Source organism: Columba livia, chromosome 2, assembly GCF_036013475.1.
Source record: "Columba livia isolate bColLiv1 breed racing homer chromosome 2, bColLiv1.pat.W.v2, whole genome shotgun sequence".
Lineage (NCBI taxonomy): Eukaryota > Metazoa > Chordata > Aves > Columbiformes > Columbidae > Columba > Columba livia.
The window spans coordinates 139821984-139844244 of NC_088603.1; the positions used below are offsets into that span (position 1 = coordinate 139821984).

Consider the following 22261-nt stretch of genomic DNA (forward strand, 5'->3'; position numbering starts at 1 on the left):
GTGCTTCCAAAGGTGTTTAAAGTAATCTAAAAAGACTGTTACCCTTGGATTTTGCACCTCAGAAATTTTATTCCAGCTGCATTTAGGTGACACTTTATGTTGTAACATCTCTTTTTAGCACATTCTGAGTGACTGAAGAAGCTGTTGAACATCTATTGTCGTCAATTGCTGTGAATAACTCTTTGTATTTCATTGGTTTTCACTGTTTCTGTCCATCACTTAAATATGTTTTTCTTAGAAGGAATATTAAAATTTCTTTTACAGTGCTAAGTATAAAGTGTGAAACAGGACAAAGACTAAAAATATGTTGATTGCTCAACTGGATTTTTATTTTTTGAACGTTTTACTTAAAATGCCAAAGAATCTCTTTACATAATCTTTCCCCAGTTGTAAAAATAACATATGTCATTATGAGATAGTTAAAATATTTGCAGTGAAGGTTCCAGAGTTAGATTTTCTGCAATTATACTTCTGGCTGCCACCACCCTCTGTCTTGGCTGATTCACTGGATAATAATAGCTTAATACAAACCTTTGTCAAAATTATCAGTCATGACAACATTTTTCTGTGTGACATGTGCAGTTTCCGAGCAGAGAACAGGGAAATCATTTGCATTTCTCTGGTGTCCTAGTGCCCATGTTTTTATTGCTCTCTTGGACGCGCGTGGTGTTTGTGAACACAAGCGATGGACAGCAGTGATGCAGCAGGTGCCCATGCGTGTTCCACCACCGAGCTTCACCAGCACCCTGTGTCCTCTCTGCCCTGGCCTGAGGAAGCCCAAGAGAGAACTGCTGCTCTAGTATTCATCTCTTTTAAACTCTTTCTCAATCGGTTTACTCTCTTGTATTAGCTTGACCCCTGTTCTATCAACTTATGTCTAAGCAGTTTTGGGGTTGCAGGGCTTTTTTGTTCTTTTATCCTCTTCTGGGCTATACTGCCATAGCAAAGGGCTGGCAATAAAATGTGTCTTTGACAGAGAAGTTAGATGTGAAAGCTGTAACACCAAGCAATAAGGGTCCTTTCCTCTTTTACTAACTTAAGAATTTATTTATGTAGCAAAGCCAAGACCTTCTATTCTGTTTTACTCGTTTATTACTGTATCACTAATGGAGAAAATTAAGTCAATAAGGGACGTTTATTGAAAGTACCTAGGTGGTTCAGAAACCCAGATCCTCTTATGAGTTGAATTTCAAACTTGGGTCATTTTAAAAATGCTGCTGATTTGGTTGGTTGGGGGGCAGGAAGGGGTTAAAACATTTCATTAGAATAACACTCCTTTCCGTTTGAGTATCATAAGTAAAGTAATATCATAATGTCACATGGATGTCTATATTCTTTGTGACTCTTCTTTCTCCATTCAAAGGAAGGAGATGACTGATGATGTGTGCAAAAAGATAGGCAAATCTTGAGGTATTTTTTAGTGCCAAGAAGGGTGGAGTGATTTTCAAAAGCATAATGACATTTTTCTTCCCTTGGTTTTAATTAAAAATACCAGTACATAAGTATTTCGAAAAATCTTCCAAGTTGATCATGTGTGGTTTTAGATGCCTAAAAATCTTGCTCTCTTCTAGTGTGCAGCTTCCTAGCTTTGATGCTTATGTTTCTACTAGGCCCACATGTTAGCAAGTGTTTGCCATAGTTTCTAGTTCAGCATGAAAGGCTTTAGCACAAGAGAAGGCATTTTCAGAAAACCATTAATTAAAATTGCAAGTTACAATTAAAATAGTTTTTCAGTCTTAAATTTCAGTTAGCTGTGGCTTGTGGAGTACTACAGACTTTTTCTAAAATTGTTATGGGTTTTTTAATCCAGCTGTAAAAAAATCTTACATGGCCATTGTTATGTTGCTCTTCGCTTTGTAGAAAAATGTGCTAGTTTAAAATTCAGAGATGGATCTGTTCAGGTACCAAAGCATCTAACTGCAATTTAGACCCCCAGATATTTTGGGGAGTCAGAAAATTGCTTTGCCATGTGCTTGGGACTCTCTGAAGTCAGGATAAGCTTGTGCTGAAGAGCAGCTCTGAACCTCTGCCCCTGCAGCCCTTTACCATTGTGGTAGATACTTGTTGTTTACCTGAAGAGTTGGAGAATCGAGCTCATCAGTTTGCATCAGCATTAAAAGTAGAACATGATCCAACTTGAAACTAGGTCCTAATTTTGGTGAAATATTCATTAATCTGTGTAAAACTTTCAACAAACAGTGTTTCCAATACATATTTATAGTGAAACTTGAAACTAAGTAGTGATGTTTTCCTTGAACATTAAATCTAGCTAAGATATATGCGCAGGATTTTAATCATTTTTTGTTCTTGGGGATGGGGTGGTAGGAATCAAATAGGCAAGTGAGAAGCGCAGATTTTCCCCTGCTCAGGGTTGCTGTCTCATGACTGGGTGAAAGCTACATTTGAAATGCAAAATTTTAAAAATTAAGTTAAAGCTGGATTTCTGTGATGTACTGATAAAAAGGCAGATAGCAGCACAGAAATAAGTTTCAACCATCATAAAATCCTGCTTCCTATCTGTGAAATAATCTTGGTAATTGCAACAGCTCAGCTACTAGAAATATCATTATCGATGTTGTTCATATTAACTGTGATTTCTAAAAATTCTGTGAGACTTTTAGCAGTCTAGGAAGTACAAAAATCCTTTACTATGGAGATGACAAAGAACATTTTAAAAATACTACGTTATTCCAGTCTCCCTAGAAAACAAAGAAATCTACCATACCTCAGATTTTATATTTGCTTTTTATTTCACTTTTCAGCTAGAAAATGCATTGAAAAATATTGCGTGTTTGCCATGTAGGAAACAACAGAATATACACTTATTCACTCATTTAAATGTGTTGAAAATGTTTGCTGTTGGCTTTGGAGTTTAGTCAAATAGTTCTACTGGATGTAAAACTCAAGGGAGTGTGAAGTATATTTTCATTCTGACACAAAAGGACTAATGTATTTACCCTCCTACACACTTGAATAAAGTGCACGTCTTTCAGATAGCTGTGGTGATCCTGGGGAAGAAACAAGGAAATAAGATCGATATTGTGACATGTTTCTTACTTTAAAGCTGTATATAGTGAAGATTGCTTACCGTACTTTTCATTATGTATTAATTCAGAGTTATTCTTTAAAATATTGTTTCATTCTATTTTACCATCGATTCAGTCACTTTAATGAAACATGGTACAAATAATCTTATCTTCATTAAATACCTAATATTTTTTCGTTGCTTGAATAATTGCACTACAGCTTCTCTTATTTCTTTCTCCAATTCTCTCCTACAGCTGACATAAATGTGGACATATCAAAACCTTTGAAAACAAATCTCAGTTGTGTCAGACTCGATCAAATAAACCAGTTTTTGAAGAAAATCGTAACCACAAAAGACGATGAGCCCAGGAAGGAGGCTGCTCCGTCAGCTGGCGTCATTCCAGAGGAGGAGGTCACTTCCATAACCAAACACCCCTGTACAAGGGATTTGCTACCTGCAGCACACAGCACCGCTGCGCAGAAGGCTTCAGTACAAGAAAACTTGTGGCGAGCCCTTTCCTGCTTCCAGAAAATTTCCGTTCACACTGTTCAAATGGTTGTTTCAATGGAAACCATCCCACATCCCAGTAAACCTTGTTTGTTAGTCTCTTTATCAAACCTCAGTGGGAGCCTGAATGTTAGAAGTGGACATAAAACTGCAGGTAAGAGTTTTTGAAAGTTGCAGGTGCTACCAGTTTGTTCACATGGTGGTCTAGTTACCATTTGAAAGTGTGGGGCATCGAGGGGAGCTCCTCTAGCTAACATAATACATCCACAGCAGAAAATAGCAAGTCCCTCATAGACTCCATTACCTGATTTTTCCTTTCAGTCAGGCAGCACCCAAGAGTGCTTAGTTTTGTAGTTAATATCCCCTAGCTTGTAATTACTAATTTATTGACAGATTTCTGGCTGGAATAGTGGCTACAAGAACTAGTATTCTGATAATTCAGCACATACTTCAAAGGGCAAAATTTTGACAGTTTTCACTCTGTAACTACATTTTCTTGTTAGGACTCTATATTTATGTTCAAAAAAAATACAATTAAAAAAATGTTCAGAGCCCTGACATATGCTGCTGTGTAAATATTGGGTCATACCATTATTCTCCTCCAGGCTTATGAAGTTTTAACTTTTTACATGCTTCCTCTGCACAGCTGAGAGTTGCCCAGGGAAAACAGGCACTCCGGCCTCATTACTGCAGAGCTGAGAGGGAACTTTACACCTTGGGCACAATTAACAGGGTGCCAGAGACTCATTTTAAATGAAGACATTTTGAGTATCTCTGTAAATTGTTTTATTAGTCTTTTAATAAAATTAATACGAAGGTACATTTACGTGATGTGGAGGTGAGCCACATGTAGGTAGTTGGCAGAGTAGTTTGTGAGGTAAAATGGTCTGTAGCTGAGAGGAACAAGTTCTAGGCCAAGTGAGGTGGTGATTTATTTCTTTTGCATCAGAAATATTTCTCCTCATGCAAGCAAGTTCTAGTGCTTCTTTATTGTTTTAAAAGTTAAAAATGAAAAATGTAAGGTTTTCAGGATGTGAAAGCCTGTAAAAGTCCTGGAGCCTGAAACTCTTGATTTATCCATAAATAAACAGCAGTACAGGCAGGAACGGTGCCTGTGTTCCCACGCTTTTCCAATCGGATAGCAACCCTAGCACAGAAAGTGCAGCAACTGAGCAAAAAGCCTTTCTAATATCCCTTAAGTAGTTCTAGTTTTCTTTCAGTGTAATAATCCTCTTTCCTTCCATCACTTCCTCTCCACCATTTATACATTATCCGTCCCATGGTACATTATGGTATCCACAGCAAGCTTCAATATATCAAAGCCGAGCCCGTTCCGTCACTGTGCTGCAAAGCAATTTGGCAAACTCAGCAGCGTATATCACTTACCCGGGAGTTTTTCATCCTCTCAGAAAGACGACATACCTTGCCTTGCACATTAAGCCTCAGAAACATTCTGCTATGAAGTTCTGTTTCTTAATTCTTCTGGCAGTCTGAGGAATCCAATCTTTATTTTTTATGTCACGAGCTATACGTGAACCTTCAGTATGCTTTTAGTCTGGCAAGCATTGTTAAGCAAAGCAATACTGATGCTGAATATAAGGAAAATGGAGATTAGATATTCTAAATGAAAATCTTTCATAACCAGACAATAAATAGACATCAACAGACTCACATTTTTCCAGTTAAAGTTGCTTTATCTTTGCTTTTTAAGAAGAAAAATAGATGTGCGTGAGGTTTTGCATGCTATTGTGATGGTGCAATAAAACGTTTTAAGTTTCAAGCAGTGCGAAAGACACATTTCCACAAAACTAATTGAAACTGTCAAAAATGCTTTTCATAAATTGTTTGGATTTTTATTTAAAATTATTAATTTGAAGTTGAAGTGCTGATAGAAACCGAAGTGGAAATTATAACTTCAGGAAAGGAGATAAATTACTCAGTGTGTGGGAAACAGTATAATCTTGTGTTTAAAATACTTTAGAAGAATACCACAGTTACTAACTAGATTTGTTTTATTATTGCAAAGAAATTATGCAAGCTAACTCAAAAAAATAAAAGGTAGTAGCTGTGTCTTGGGAGCAAGGAGTATTTAAATAGGTCAGTTTTTCACTACTTTTCTTTTTACAAAAGTTTTTATAGATACACCTTTTGAGCTGAGGGTTAATGTCGGATTTTCTTTTTTTAATAGTATGAAACTAATGCGCAAATACTTCACTATGTCTTTGATTTTACAGTCAAATAACTATCGTGACCATCTGCAGCAGCTGCATTTTACGAATTATTTGCTGAACCAAACTAAGCACAATGACAAAAGTAGTCATCTCAGATGTACTGTTAAAACAGAGGAAGAAAAAGGAGCATTGCTTGCCTTTTGTACAGTATGGCCATCTGCTGTACAGATGTTATTATATAGAATGACTTCAGATACAATAATTGTATAAAATTTTCATTAAAACCTCAACAATTTGCACTTGTTTACTTGAATCTGCATAACTCCCCAGTGAGACAACACAATACGCTTGGGGTTTCTTTGGTTCTCACTAGATTTCTCTTTGATGCTTTTTGATGTGCGGACTTTAATAAACATAGTTAAAAACACTGTTCAAAAACATCATGGAAAAAACTACAAAGGAACAATTATAGCAGTAGAAACTACTCTAATCTCTTACTTACGCAAGCTATTTTTAGTGAAATATGGTTTTTTACACATTTTATGTGGCAGTGTTTTATAAACGGTGTAAACAATCCCTTTTCCAGATGAGTTTTAATGTAGGAGGTGAAGCTGGTTTGTAAAGAATCCTATTTGCTAGGAATTATTTAGCAAAAAAACCTTGCAAGAATATATTGTCGGCATTTTTCCTCCATGTTAGGGGGAGAAACAAAAGTGCGTGACCTTGTGTAATGCTTTGATTTATTTTTTTTTTGTAGCTGAAATTGAGAAAGAAGCTTGCCATAAAACTTTTTTTTTTAATTATCCATTTTCCCTCTAGAATTGCCTTGTTTAATCATAGAAGCTAATGGCCTTCTGTTTGAATTTTTCTTCTTAGTTTCTTATGAAAGTAAAAAGTTACAGCTTCTGAAAAACAGAGGGGCCAATTAGTTGAATTATTTCACTTATAAAAAAATAGATTGTAAGTGTTGAACGTTGCAGTTGGATCAAATTAGAACATAGCCATTTCTGCATATCCTGCTGCACTGTTACACTACCTCAGACCTTTTGTGTATCAAGGGACTTCATTTTTTGGACATTTTTTGGGTTTTAATACACCAGTTACTTAAAACAACGTGGTTACTATTACTGCTAGAATACTCATGTTCTCTGTACTTATGCTGAAATCCCGAGTATTTTGCTTTTAGTGAAGTAATGCTATTGTAGAATGTGACATAGTTTACTGGAAAAAAAAAATCCCTTTTAAACAAAGAAAAAGATATCATTAATTTTACTTTAGAAGAGGCTACCAGTATAGTTTTTCTGAGTAGGAGTTTAAGTTAGAATGATGCTAAATAAAATAATTATCTGTTGTCATATAATATTTTGTGGCTTAGAGTTAGAAGTTAAAACTCATACCCATTTCATACAAGCAAATGGCAAGCATTTAGCTAATTTTGGCAGCTTATTTGTATTGTTGATGAAAACCTCAAGTTCAAGAACTATCATTAGAGCTGGTTCAGTGATTTTTGTCCTCTGAAGTACGTGGCATGTTCTACAAAGCAACTAGAGCTCTCGAGTGCCATGTGCCCTGTCAGAATGGAGGTGGGTTGGTATCACACTTCAGGTATGTAGCTCACTCCAGAACAGTTGTGTGCTGTTAAAGTTGAAATAATTTTTAGCAATAAATACTAGGAAACAGAACGCAATTCTGAACTGATGGCTTTCAGTTAATTCAGGTTTGGTGTTGAAACTAACACTACCTACCTGCCCGAAGAGCAGATAAATGAGAGAAGTTAAGGACTATACTCTCTCCAGAGTGAAAGACGGCAAGAAGCCTACAGCTTCTCAGTGGAGCTTTACTTTGCCCTGGCTGGACACAGGAGGGGAGTCTTGCAGTTCAGTGTCTGAACTTAGAGAATTACAGACATAAAATACTCCGAATATCATAGACAGAGTTCCCCAGCCCTTCCTCCCGTATGCAGAGTTGATTACTTTAGCATATAAATAAGGAAAAAAATAAACACTAGTTGAACATGTGATAATCACAAGTATTTTTTTTACTAAACCTGAAAGAAATTGCAGACTTAAGATACTTTACTGAAATATTAAAAATTAAATGCAGCTATTAATTGGTGGAGCAGAGACCAAACTTTGTTTTGGAGTTAACTGACTCCCTCGAGAAAACTCTGCTAAGGCGTTGTCATAGCCTTTGGATGCTGCAGATATGCAAGTTAGCCCATGGGGAAATAAAACATTAAATTAGATATGACTACCTAAAATAATATGCAGGAGTAACAAGCCATTTACAACACCCAGAAGACCATTGTTACTTTTAGAAAGAAATATAAACTCTTTCCAACACTTGAACAATAGGAAATTAGTTCTTTGTCAGTAAAAGCCAGAGGACAAACTAAATATTTAAATGGCCACTGAGGACTGAGGTGGAACTGCAGCCTGTAGACAGCTATACAAATCACTAACAAACCTTAATGAATATTGGGTGTGGGCATCAAGGTCCTGTCAGATTTGACACCGTGTCCCAAGTAGCTTAAACCCAACACTCAAGAAAAGGTGGAGACCTCATCAGGTCTCTAACATCTGGGATTTTATTTGTCATTTAGGCATACCCTGCAAGCGCAAAAGAAAGAGTAAAAGGGGATTATCCTGACAATGAAATGAGTTACTGAATCTTGTGATAATGAAAAGCAGAAGAATTCTAATTCCTTTCTATAGTCCCTGAGGTGGAGGTGCGTTTATGGTTCTGCAGGAGTATAATGTAGGAGGGAAGAACAGATGGCCCAAAATCCATGAAACAAGACACCACGTAATCCCAGGGCCGAGTACCACTATTAATCCTGGTCAGATTCCCTAGCGGTACTTTGTACAGGGTTCAGAATTGCTACTGATGAACTAGCACTTAAACTTGGACTGCGGAAGGAGGGGAAGAAAAAAAAATGTAGCTTGTTGATTCAGGACATTGTGCACTAATTTAGTAGAACTGCATCTGCAGCTGAAATGACTTTAAAAAGTAGACTCCAAGTGAAATTCGATTCAGAACAAATATGGTTGTTTTTGTAATCTCTTCAGTTTTTATTGTAAACTCTACAACTTTTATTGTGAAAGTAATTGCGTATTTTTTAAGACTGGAATTTCTTTTGTTCTGTGTATTCAGGGATACATGTGGCAGTAGTGGGTGATACAGCATTTTCATGGAGAACACAGAGATTAGGAATTATTGCCCAGTCTTAAGGACCGGTTCATTAAGTTGTTTGAATTGTTGATGTACTGGCAACGCGTTTCTTCTTTTTCTGTGACAAGAATGATTTCATGGGATGAGTTCACCAGCTTTCTGCCCAAACAAAAGGTGCAATTCTATAGGAAGTTGTGGTTGCTGTGTCTACGCATTTCCACACTCTGCTTTGTGCGGCTCTGGTACTTGGGCAGCTGTTCTGTGAGTTGAGTCAGGGCACCGAACTGTCCAAAAACTCATCCAGCAGGAGAGAAAAGGTTCCAGCAGGATCATCTCCTACAGCTGGCTCACTGGACAGGTACATGTTGATGATCGTGCTAGCACAAAAGAGAATTCAGAAAACTGTATAAGGAAGGGAGAGAGAGAATGTGTCAAAGGGAGGAGAAAAATTGAACGTAGAAGCCTGGACCTGAATGGGCCTTTATCCTGGGGAACTACATCCTAAGAACGTGGATAAACCTGTTCAAATTGTATGGCCTGGGTGTATCTATGAAGCCTTGAACTTCCACGGGCGTAATTCACCTGGTTATAGAGGCTCAAAAAGCTCAGGTGCTGCCAGACACTTTCTTCAGGATGGCTTAGTTATAAAGAAAAGTTACCCTCTAGTTTATGGACTATTTAGTGTATTAAAACAGTGGAAATACAGTGGATCAAGCACAGAACAGTGGAACAAGACACCAAAGCTGTAATTTTAATTCAGCCTTGTGGCAACTAGGGCTACATTTTGAGTGGCATCCACTGTTTTGTAATGCTTCATTTAATGTGCAATCATTCAGTGACTGATTTTTTTAGTAGTGCTAAGTATCTACAACTTTATAAATCAGTGACGCTTGTAGGTACCAGCTATATCCTGAAAATAAACCAAAGTTTTCAACCACCTAAAATTAAGATGTGAGAATACTTTTTTTTTTTTTAATTGAAGATCCTCTCCATGCCCATCTGTAAAGCTGGAGTAAGAATATTTAGTCACTTTTCTGAAACTGCTGATATCTAAAAATAAAATGTTTGTGATAGAAGAACAAAGTATTACTGATGTCAGTATAGCTCTCAGTTTTGAAAGCTGAACTCAAAATTGCAAAATGAACACTATTTTTGTTGTTTTCCATGATGTATTTCTCTCCACTTAATTAGAAAAGATATAGGGCAATACAGAGCTTTACAAATATATTCTACATTATTGTTTACCAAAGATAGTCTTGACCCAAAGTTAAAAGCCCTTTAGATCTTAACCTTAGTATGCCCTCTCTGATCAGGCATCACAAAACCAAAAATTGCCAAATCAACAAGTGAATTGAGACTTTTGAGCTATTTAGTATGCAATAGCGTAATGAACATGATGTACCTGCCCAGTTATTCTTTAAGGGAGAGGAGCTCACTTCAAACAGATAACCATCTTTGACGTCTCTTCTGATTCATCACTGACCTGAACTCCATTTGAACCTTGTTAGACACAAAACAAGCAGGATTCCTGGCCTGAGCTATAAAATATAATTAAGCCCTTTTGAAATGATGTGTAAAAGAACATAGCTTTACCCCCACTATAACCACTACCACCACCACAACCAATAAAGTTAAATCAAGCACTGCCTGTAATGGATTAAAATAATAAATGTTCCTGGATTTTAGTGTTTGAAGTACTTGAAGAAAACAGGCTCCCAGCAGCCAGGACTGCTGAATGCACGGGGACATTTATTAGTGACGAATTCAAGGGTTTGGCCTGTTCAAGATCATTACTTTCTGTTTACCGTGTGTTACACATCTCATTTTTTTACAGAGCCCACATGTGTCCCCATGTAATGCTGGAAAATTCTTTCACTAAAGAATAGTTAATTAGTAATGTGTAAATACAGTTCTCATGGGGAGAATGAATTATCATAAGATTCAGCTAGAGACTAATGAGAAATCCAGTGCGGTCCGTGGATTGCTAAGTAAATCTCTCCTGGAATATTGTCCTTTACTTGGTCTTACCATTTGTTTGCTACTACTGTTTCCAAACTTGAGTACTTTGGCTGACTCTTAAATTAAATGCACTGTTTCCCCTGTAATTATTTTCATAGCTTTGTCATCCTTTCTTCTCAGAAGCTGTTTTGTAGAGAATACCTGTCAACAGAGCACTGTAACTGTAGTATAACAACTCATTACATGATTCATCCGAAGTTTTCTTAAGAAACAAATCATATAGATAATTGTATCAATATACCAGATATAATAACATATTTATGTGTTCAGAGCTCTCTTAGTATCTTTCACAATGTTAAACTAGCTACTAAAGGTGCAAAAATTAAGATGTTCAGGAACAAATTTCACAGATTGTTACATCAGTAATATGTGGCATTAAAGCAGAAGGTAGGAAGGAGAACCGCTTGCTAATTAACCTTCAGGAGACGGGTTGTCTCTCTGCCACCCAGCCCTGGAGGACCCGTTGGGGAGCCCGGACAGGGTCTCTCGGAGCGCATGGCGGTGTCGGGGTGGGAGTGCAGCCTGCAGCCCCCGCGGTCGGTGCAGCCCCCAGCACTCACGGGCATTTTGCCCAGTTCAAACCAGCACAACAGACTCTGTGCTCTGGGACACAGTCTTGCTTCTGAGCCACCCCAAACTCAGAAGAGCCATCTTCTTCTTAGTGCTATGGTCCATAGCAAAGCTACTGGCTTCCAAGAGGCTTTTCAAAAAATAACTTGACTATAGGCCAGTGCCATTGCTATATTTATTATAATACGTGTTCCCATTTTCTTAAAACTCTGTTCCCATGTAGAATTTTACCAATTGAAATAATGTTCTGTCTTGTATTAGGTGACAGTGCAACAAACCAAGCAGGATTTGCAGCTATCTCAGGAAGAGCAAATGCACAGAACATGATAGAAGGAAAAAAACCTCCTGCTTGTTTCCTTTGGAGTTTATTCAAATATCAGTATTTTAAAATGTTTTCGAAAACAGAAAGTCTATAGTTAATGACAAAACATTGTCTTTTTCTTTGTCTGCAAACCAGGAAAAATAACATAACTCTTTCTCAACACCTGTTTTGTCTAAACACTAAGTGATTGTTACTATGAGGCAAGGGTTGTTTTAACGTATTTGCTGCATCTATTAAAATGGGCCAACTCTTTTTATACACAGAAATAGCTTTGTGCACACAAGGCAGTTAATGAAAAATGAATTCTCCTATTATTGGTAAATGCTGATAGAACCCTATCATAGTTACAGATAAACCCTAATATAACTATATTTATAACTATACTAGGGTACTCAGATTCTATGATATGTCGTCGTAAATGTTAGCGCAAATCAAGTCTCTACTACTAAAAAAGATGCTAGAATATCAAAGCAAATGTTGTCTTTTAGTAAATTTTCTTCACTGTTCTTTTGTAATATCTCCATCTTTAATTTGCAAGCAAGCTAATTTCTCGACATTACCAAGTGCTAGCTTTTTTTCAAACCCTCCTATGTTGTTTCCAACAGTATGAAAATACCTGGATATTCCTTTTGAGCTTATGTCGTCACAAAGGCGACCCTTCCGCTGGCACACAGAAGCCTGGTGGGAGCTGTGTTTCGCTCAGGGAGCGCAGCAGCGGATTGCGGTGCTATTGTGACTCTGGGTGGAGTCTGAGAGCAAAGGGCTGGCAGCATTTTTTAAACACTGTCCAAAGCAAGTACTTCATATTTATTAGTCTCTCGGAGGAGTATTTTAAAAGTCATGAAACTATTTGTTCCTAGAAGTAAATTATTGCACGTACTGAAAAGTGTGTTGGTGTTCATGAGCAATAATCCAAACAGAACAAGTTAACTTCTACATATCACAACAATCGTTTATGAAGATATATTACTTCTGTGTGGTGCCATCTCAAGTTCACTTCAAATGGAGACTTTGATTTAATCTGTTTAAAGTGAAGTTAGAATTCTACAGTAGAAGTTTGTGTGAGAGATGTGTGCAAGGACTGACTGAAAATAAGGGAAAGAAAAGCAGGAGAATTATTTTGTGTCTTTACGTGTTCTGAGATTGTTGTTTTAGTGATAGGAAAGCAACTTCACTGACTGAGCATATCCTTTGAATGTTAGTTTGGCATTTGGCAATCTTAAAGTAAGGTCCCTTCTAGTGCATACTGGTATTTCTTCACTCCTCTCCCTTAGAATGCGAGATTATTTCTTTTCTAATGTCATCCTTTTAGGATATACATAGCAATGGTACCCCATTGAAGCTTCGCTCAGGCCCAGGGATCTCTATATTTACTATTGCATTTGAGAGTTTGCTCAAACTTGTTGATCTTAATTTGTTTTCTTTAAGTTTCCTTAAGGCATCGATTTGTGCAAGTTTGAATGCTCTCTGCATTCTTTTTTTATTAAGACCACAGTGGTTTTTATACTAAGAGTCACTTCATCTCTAAAAGGGTATGTAGATACAACTGCTACGAAAGACAAGGGTGTGATTCTTGCCTATACAAGAGCAATCTGGGTCACAGCAAGAAAAAGAAAAATCTCTCATTGTGTCTCTGAACTTTTCCTGGTATTTGTAGGACACGATCTGTGGATGTGTCTTGTATTAATAATATTTCATTTATTTAAAGTTTACCGATACTTCCTTGTTCTTAATTGTGTCTTCATTTCTCATTGTTTACATAGCATTTGAGAAAGGCACTGCTGATTTTGAACCAGCAGTATTATGTGCTGAATGCTCAGTTCTGTTTCTAAGCTGTTGGATATTGAGTTTTCTTTGTACTTTGTGGAGCTGAGATGACAACAGAAAAAGACTGCAAAGCATAATCCTTCCAAGTGTAATCCCAGTGAAAGAAAGCATAAATAAAACCACTTGTATTCTGGCATTCCTTTTTCCCTTTTGTTATTTCTGCAACTTGGCGCGTATTCCAATAAAACTATAGAACATTTCTGTATGTTGCGGAATTGTGCAATAGTTACTGAGAATTTCTTCTCTTTAAAATCAAGTTCCATGTAGAGTATAAAAAAATTGATTTTCCAAATATTGTGGTTCCTCTTAAAATAACTAGGCTGAGTATAGCAGGGTGGGTGAGCTCTTTCCATAAAAATACCTCTTTTTCTTGGTTTAAGGCTGTATGTGAAGCTGCTTCAGTCCACAGTTCACCAGCTCAAGTCTGAGCCAGTACCAAAAGGAGAGGCATCAGGGTGTGCTGATGTTAGTTTTCTTGATTATCACTGAAGTTCAGTCTCGAAAAAACACTGAACAATTTCTGGCGTATAAACCTATTACATGAGACCAGCCGCAGGGGCTCAAAAGCCAGCATAAATAACCCAGAGCTAAAACCCCTTTGCCCAGCTGGTGACAACAGTCCTGCTGATTGGCACGGGACAAAGGTTCACTTGAGCCCTCCAGCTTTCCTACTAAACTCCAAACTGCTCAAGGCAGAGATTCTTCTCGTTCCTACTCATGTTGAACACAATTCAATGCCATCATTGCTGTAGGGACTGTTGGACCACGTTCCTAGAGGAGGCTGGAGTAAAAAAAAAGAAAATCCAATATACTTCCTTCCATTGTATAAAATATTTGTTGGTATTATGTAATCATAACTCCCAGGATGCAGACAGACTTCTTTCTGGATTCTTAAAGAGATTAATAGAAGTTTTACTGCATGTATTCGAAACAGTGAGTTGTATTTTTGTGGCATTTTTCTACTAGCAAAGGTATGAAAATATAGCATGGAACTGTAGCTTGAAACATGTGTATGTAAGCCTTAGGTGTTTTTTAATCTTTAGCCTTTTGTAAATATCCAGTTTCGTTAGAAAAATAAGCTGTGGGCATAATAAATTATGATGACATTCAATATTCAGTGTTGAGTTCAAGTACAAGCGCCAGAAGAGGAAAAAAAAAGTTAACCCAACCTCAGATGTAGTACTTTTCATGTAAATATACAATAGAAATGCATAGATATTAGGTACAGTTTATTTTATTAAACAGGGACTTGCAGTAAGTTAAATTCACAAGAGATGTGACATTTCTAGATGGTATTTCTTTGCTAGAAATGTTTGTGACTTTAATGAGGTACATAAGTTCTGTCATAGATCTAACTTAACATTATCATTTCTGTGTTTTATAAAGCTATGTAAAGTGCAAATGGTTATGATGTATAAAGTTTAAATTAACCTGATTTTTAGGTAAACACATGATATTATTTTGAGTTACAGTAATTGTTTCAAATTATTTGAATTCAAACATTACCCTTATTTTCCTGCTAAGCACTCCAAAGTCTAGTGAGACAATATTTTATGATAACAAACTTGAAAAAAAGCAGAGATAATAGCTATTTTGAAAAATTTCCTGTCAGTTTAAAATATGACCAAGTGAAGCAGCTGTTCTTGTTCTTAATATTTAAAAATAAATAAATAAATAAATAAAAATCATAGGTTAAAGAAAAATGCCTCTTCTCATAAACCTTAAAATACTCACACATGTAAAAAGTCATAATGTTTTGGCAAATAGTTCCTTGTAAGGAATGTGTGTGAGACATACCTGCTCCGTAACTGCCACACCGTATAAAGCTGCTTAATAGTGTTGGAAGAGCAAGTTGAGAAAAAAAAAAATCCCAAGTCTTGTGTCTCAGCAATGATGCTCTTGCTTGGAGAGGGGAGTGACTGAGTGACTGTCCACGTGAGTGTTTCCGTGGGAGCCAGAGAGACTCCTTGTGTGAGCGACCACTCAGGGGCACAGATTGCCGGGTTCATGGTAAAGTGAATTCAGGAAATATGAATGTAAATGTTGGGAGAATAACTGCCAGCGGGATTAATTGTCTCTCTCTCTTTTTTTAGGAATCCATGGATCATCTTTGGTCCTTGATATAAAAGATTTCCTACTTAAGACAAGTCTCAAGGAAAGAGCCAGATGTCTGTTGGGCCCTTTTTGCTGCTCTGTTAATGTGGAAGCCAAGTGGTGTAAGCACAGTGGTGATCCTGGCCCAGAGCAATCTATTCCAAAACTATACATCGATTTGAGAGGAGGGCTGGTGCAGGTCTGTATCAGATGCTTATGGCTCTGCTGTTGAGCTGGATTGGCTTTGAATGACTGAGATTTTATAAATAAATTACATGAAACCTTGTAAAGCTTTGCAGCCTACAACAGTTCATTGAGTTAGCATTTTTTGCTTCTTTGGGGTGGTTTTTATTTTACCTTTTAAAATAAGTACCAGTTCTTTCATGTAAAACTGTTGATTGAAAAACTGTGTACGGTGTTTTGAGGTGTTTTCTAAATGCTGCTTACGCTATGTATTGTAGCTGTATGTGTGTGTTCCTTTAAAACTACTGGATCAAATTACTGACACTTAATATCTAGGACCTTGTTCTGATGTATGTGTTTGTCTGTCCATGAGCTATGTGTCTGTAGTGCCTAGGGGTAGCTGTAAGAAATACATATCCTTTCTTTTTAAACTTGGACCAGTTTCTCAGGAGAGTAATTATAAACTGTTGTTTGTAGCAATTAATACTCGGCTTTCCGTGCTATCCTCTGCTTTTTGGAAGTGCCCACAACTTGAAACCAGTCCAAGAAGCACGGGAGTTCTTGAAATGAAAAATAGATTCTGTGGGGCTTAAACAAGTGGGCTTTGAGATATGTCTTGTTTTAATTATTTTTATTGTAGTATCTATACACACCAAATGTTTTAAAATAAATATATAAACCAAGCATATAAAACACAAAAATGAAATTTTGACATTTAGTTGTGTCATTAGGTCTTTTCCCAGAATCGACATTAGAAGTTCTTAAAACCACAGTGCTGGGAATAGGGCTCATTGAATAAAATGCATTCTAAAAACTTATCTCTTAATAAAGCCAGTTTGTTTCTCTGCTTCTTTTTTGTTATTCACAGGTACTTGGCTGACAACCTCTATGTGTTGTTGATAATAAAAAGTCTGGGTTTTTTTCCAAAATTTTAGGGTTTTGACAAGGACCAGGAAAATATCTATAAATCTGAGAAAGCCGCGTATTAATAGAATATACACTGGGATAATTAGCTTTTGCAAAGAAAATTAAGTATTTGGTCTGGGAGAATAGATTTAGAATGCTGACAGAAGCATTAGAAATTCTGTTTCAAATTAATTTATTTACAGCTAATGATTTTACCAGGTTTAAACATGATTTCGTCTTCTACCACCATTAATTTGTGTTGCAGCAGAGCCTAGAGAGTTTATGTGAAATTGGTGCTTCATTTGTGAATATTGTAGGAGGAGATCCCTGCTCTGGAGTTGCAGATGCCTAAAAATAAAATGAATAAGTAGGGAGGAAAGGCATTCCTCCCTTCTCCATCAATGGGGAGCTGAGGCCTCTGGAATCAGCTGAGAGGGCACAGAGCTCCTTTGAGCTGGTCTAGGAACTGCAGGAGCGATACACTGAATTAGGGAGGTGACCAGGGTGGCCCAGGACTTGCTCAGGAATGGCTCTGTCTGTGTTTCAAGCAGATCTTGGTTTATTCTGTGGGCTTATGTGTAGATGCAGGGAAAGGAAAAGCTTCCTTCTTTACAGCTGTACTACACTCCCTTTAGGCATCTTCTGGCTGGGTTTTTTTGTATGTGAAAATTGGTATTGCCCAGTGAAGAAATTTGCACTAGTCTGTATATCCGCACCTGACTCATTTGCTTTACTCCTACCCGTACTGTGGACTTTTAAGTTACTGTCTGGTGCTTTTGATTTCATCCCACAGTGTTTCTAAGTCTTTTTTTTTCTTTATTTTATTAATTGCCAGTTGGTTCCTTGTCTTCCCTGTTGCTTCTGGGTCCATTTCTGCACATGAAGACTACAGGACTACTGCACTGCTTGTCATAGCTGGGGGAGAGGAATGCCTACTTGGCTTTTATTCTGCTATAAAGCATATGAATTTTCTGGACTTTGAATGCCAGTTTTTGTTAGATATTTTTTCTAAATTTCTATTTTAAGCATCAAAAATCCTTACACTTTTAAACCTCACTATGAGAACTTACAGCACATGCAGTTCATGTGCTGTGTATACTCAGTATTTGTGCTTGAGATGATCTTTCTAGACATCTTTGCTCTGTCACTCAGTTTTTAATGCATTCTAGAATTCCGCTTTTGGAGCAACATGCTCTTAGAATAGTTCAAACTTTGCATCTCAAAGAGTTTTTCTGGTCATATCCTAAATTGCAAAACCTGCGGCCAGGTCCTAGAATTATGTACTGCACTCAGCTCTGTGTTCTTGCTTATGACTTCTAAGTTCTGTGCTTTACCAGGCAACATCAGTATCAATTCTAAGTGGTAAAAATTCATACTTTCCTTTGAATGATGAAAAGAACAAATGTGCCAAATGGTTTTGTAGAGATTTCTTGTTGTTCTCGTTCTTTTTTTTCGTTTCACATTAAGGATACTTGCAAGCAATTAAGGTGTTAAATAGAGCAGGCTGAAAGCTGTAGAAAGTTTCTGTTATGTTGAGGTTTTTTCCTTCAAAAGTTACTTATTAATAGTATGTAATTGTTTTGTCTTCTCTTTTTTTCTTTTCTTTTTTCTTAAAAAGGTTTTCTGGGGTCAAGAGCATTTGAACTGTTTAGTTCTTCTTCAGGAGCTTCTGTGGCAGTACCTCGCTAAAAAGGGCAATGTCGAGAATTTGGTATCTGAACGTACATTCCCCACTTGTTTTTCTGCGGAAAGGAATCAGGCCACAAAAACTGAGCATACCGCGGATGATCTGAGGACAGGCCTGTTCCAGTATATACAAGATGCAGGTAAGAAGAATATTATTGCTCTTTTAAAAAATAAATAAATAAATAAAGTGCAGTAGTAACCGATTAAAGATTTCTTGCCTCTCAGAATGAATAGCTTTGGGTTTTTTGGAAAAGTAATTGAAAAGACATCTGCTAGAATGAAGAAAAAAAAAAAAAAAAACAAAAAAAACCAATGTTTTTTATTTCTTTCCATTAAGCTGTAATCTTTTAAAAGTCAGGGAAATTGCTTTTTTATTTTCTCCCCTTTTGATCCTAAGGGGTTTATTTTTAACTACTTTGGTCTCATAAACCAGCATGTTTCTTTCTTGAAATTATATAACAGATTATACCTTTCTTGCATTTGACAGAAGCACAAAAACTGCCCAGTGCCTATGAAGTTGTGTTTTACAATGAAACTGAGGATAGTCCGGGAATGATGTTGTGGAGATACCCAGAACCCAGAGTGCTCACTCTTGTAAGAATTAACCCTGTTCCTTTCAATACCACAGAAGACCCAGATATTAGCACTGCTGACCTTGGAGATGTTCTTCAGGTGGGTAATGAGGGTTTTCTACTTTGATTAAGAAAAGAAAACGTTACTGCTCTAAAGTGAATATTTTCAAGCTTTGTTTTATTGAAAATGAGCAGAAGATGTCAGAAGCTCTATAAAATCAATAGGAGGTAAATTCCACAGCTCAAGCACATCTTTAGCTTTAAAACTACTTGTGCAAACATTTTAACCACTCACCTGTAAAGTTTTTCCACGACATAATAAGCTATATCTAAATTTATCAGTTCTAGTTAGCAAGCATGTAGAGTTTTTATTCTAGCTTCCTATTATTTCATCCATCAGTCATTACGTAAAGACTTAATTTGATTTGAAACCGAAGAGGAAAGGCCTAGTCTGAAATAGCCAAGCTTCAATGGAATCGTTGAGCTCAGATTTCCAGTCTGGCCATCCTCTCTGGTGTCTGTGATGGCAGATGGCTGTGCTGCTTCTAGTAAGATCCACAGGGTGGAGAGAAAAGGATCTATTTTCTCTTGTTTTGCTTTGAGAGTGTTAAAGTGAATGTCCAGTTTGATTGTGTGAGATCATGGAACTGCCCTTCAGAGGAGGGCTGAGTGCTGCAGTTGTGTGATTCTGGGACCCAAAAATAGACCACACCTCACGATTACACTGATCCTTAACCCTGAGAATCTTTGCTTTCTAAAATACGCAATCAGGCAGTTACATTCTCTCCTGTCTAGTCTAATTCATCTTTATACATTCACTTACTCCTTGCTAACCTATTTAGATTTTAGCTTTTTTTTTTTTTAATCTCAGTTTCCTTTCGGTATTACAAATTGGGTCTGTCATTATTCTTTTTAATTTCAATTGGCTTGTTAATAAGACTAGTGTTGTGAGTCAAGGAAAATAAGTGTCTCCCTATTCTTCTTATTTGTTCAGAAATGTTGAATTATATTTGATTATTGCTAGAACGTTAAAAATTGCTTTTAAAATTGGATTATGCACCAATATGCTTTGAGTTATGGATAAGTAGGATAATCTTCCTCAGATAAATGGGATAATGTTATTACCGTGCACATACTGTTAGTGAGATCATGTAAGTGTCCTGCCAATTTCTTTGCCCTCTAGACAGCCAAATGTCAGCTCCTTTCATTTATATGAATATTAAAATTAAATGGAAAAAAATCAGCTCCACTTGGCATGAGGTTTGAATCAAAGATCAAAATTGTGTTATTGTATGCTGTCTTGATGACCCTATTAGGCTGCTATGAAAGTGAGCAATTTGCCGTCTTTCAGGATGGTATTTTCAGAGCACAGCACACCAGGTTTTGGTATAATTACATTAGGCTTCCATTATAGATAACAGACATCATGAGCATAATGTATGTGCTTGTGTAATAATATCACCCTGTACAGCGGGAATATCAGTTCTTCAGGTGGGCATGGGCAGCTGGACTTCTAGTAGCACGTGTTCTGCTGCTGCGGCTGTCTGGAGAAAAGAAGGTGGTTGCAATCGTTGTCATTTCCCCTGCGATTGTCTCAAACAGTAAACTAGGAAACACTTAGACACCAGTTCTCACAATCTTTCATCTTCTACTGGTCCTCAAGTGATTCTTCTGATATGCATTTCATCTTATACATTGAGCACAGAGAACTGTTCCCATCAGTCTTGTTTAAAGTTTGTGGTCAAGCGTCCCCGTATAGCTTCCCTCCATGATACTTTTTACTGTGGCTCTCTCTTCTTAAGGTCTGTCAATTTTATGATTAATTAATTCCTGGTAAGTTTTATGTTACTACCTTGGGCTTTCAGTTACAAGTGAAGAGATGAAAGATATCAGCCAAGTTAGAGGACATCTATTAAAAAACTGTGCTCTTGGCAGCATAGAGTGCAGAAGTGCCTACAAGAGGATCCACATTTCTCTAGTGGGCCGTTAATTATGGCAGTAACTGTTGCCTGGCTCTAGGTGGTGATTTATCACATTTTCTAGAAATGGCCAAGCACCTACAAAGAGCAGCTCCACACAATGTAGATAAAAAGCCATTTTAAACATGTACAGTATGCATTTGTAATTAGCCTTGCATAGATATGTGAGTGGAAAAAGTAATACAGCATCGAATTTCAAATTATTTAGGTAAACTATGTTTACTAAATACTCATCTCAAGCTTTAGGTTCTGATTTAAATTCATCAGGAGACCTTTCATCAGCTCCACTTTTTTCACTGCGTGGATATATTTCTGCTTCTTAATACACTGCGTATTTACTGCCTATGGAAAATTCACAAGATATAAAGAGAAAAAAGACAAAACAACAGTTTTATTTTATTCACTTCTTGACATGAAGCATGAGAGAAACATCTGCAAGCCAAAGACTTCAGCTTTTTTTAGAAAAAAAAAAAAGAAAAAGTAAATTTAAGAACAATAATGCTATCAAAATATATTAAAAATATATTTTTAAAAACTTTGCCAGGACTGTGTATGTGTTCAAATGCTGGGAGAACCCATGACCTCACCAGCTGTGTAACCACTCTCCCTTAATCCTTTACTTCACGTAAATCCAGGTAAAGGTGGCACTTCTGTAGTTTGTCTTGAATTAAAAGTTTGCCAGTTGCATATTATTTCTTTCCGTTTAAGTTGCTGTGACATTTCATCTAGCTTTCTATCTTTGTTAAACTTCTGGCAAATCTTTTTAATAATGGATAAGTTTTAGAAGTCTCTTTGTTTTTATAGCTATTCTTCAGATTCCTGGAACATGCAAAAGCTTCACCATAAATAGAATTTTTCTAGATATTGAAGTTGCCTGTCATCTGCTGCGGCCAAAGAATAACCAAACAGCTTCAGATTATAAGAGCTGATATGAACTATACTGTTTCTGTAAAACCTTACCTTGCTGCTTCTCCTAGATTGTCCCAAGAGCTTCTTTTCTTGTGCTTTTACTTGTGTTGTTGCAGGGGTAAGCAGTTTCACTGGTCAAGTTTCTAATCCTTTACTTTTTTACAATCCCAACATCATTGTTTTCATTCGTGGAGGGAAAAGGAAGAACTGATGTTTCTGCTGTGATGTAACATGTTGCATTTTCTTTAGCAACTTGAAATAAAGTTTGATCTTTTTGTTTGAAGGCAGTGAGAATCTTGGATGCATTTGCAGGAAAC

General features: G+C 36.9%; 1 protein-coding gene across 8 annotated transcripts in view; it reads left to right on the forward strand.

Annotated features, from left to right (window-relative positions):
- The window catches only part of VPS13B (vacuolar protein sorting 13 homolog B), a 449295-nt gene that overhangs the window by 349041 nt on the left and 77993 nt on the right, over positions 1-22261 (forward strand). For all 8 annotated transcript variants that reach the window (XM_065054087.1, XM_065054081.1, XM_065054083.1 and 5 more), the window contains 4 exons: positions 3282-3689; positions 15709-15908; positions 18417-18624; positions 18972-19156. In XM_065054087.1, the coding sequence (XP_064910159.1) occupies positions 3282-3689; positions 15709-15908; positions 18417-18624; positions 18972-19156 (1001 nt within the window). The remainder of the gene's footprint in view (positions 1-3281; positions 3690-15708; positions 15909-18416; positions 18625-18971; positions 19157-22261) is intronic.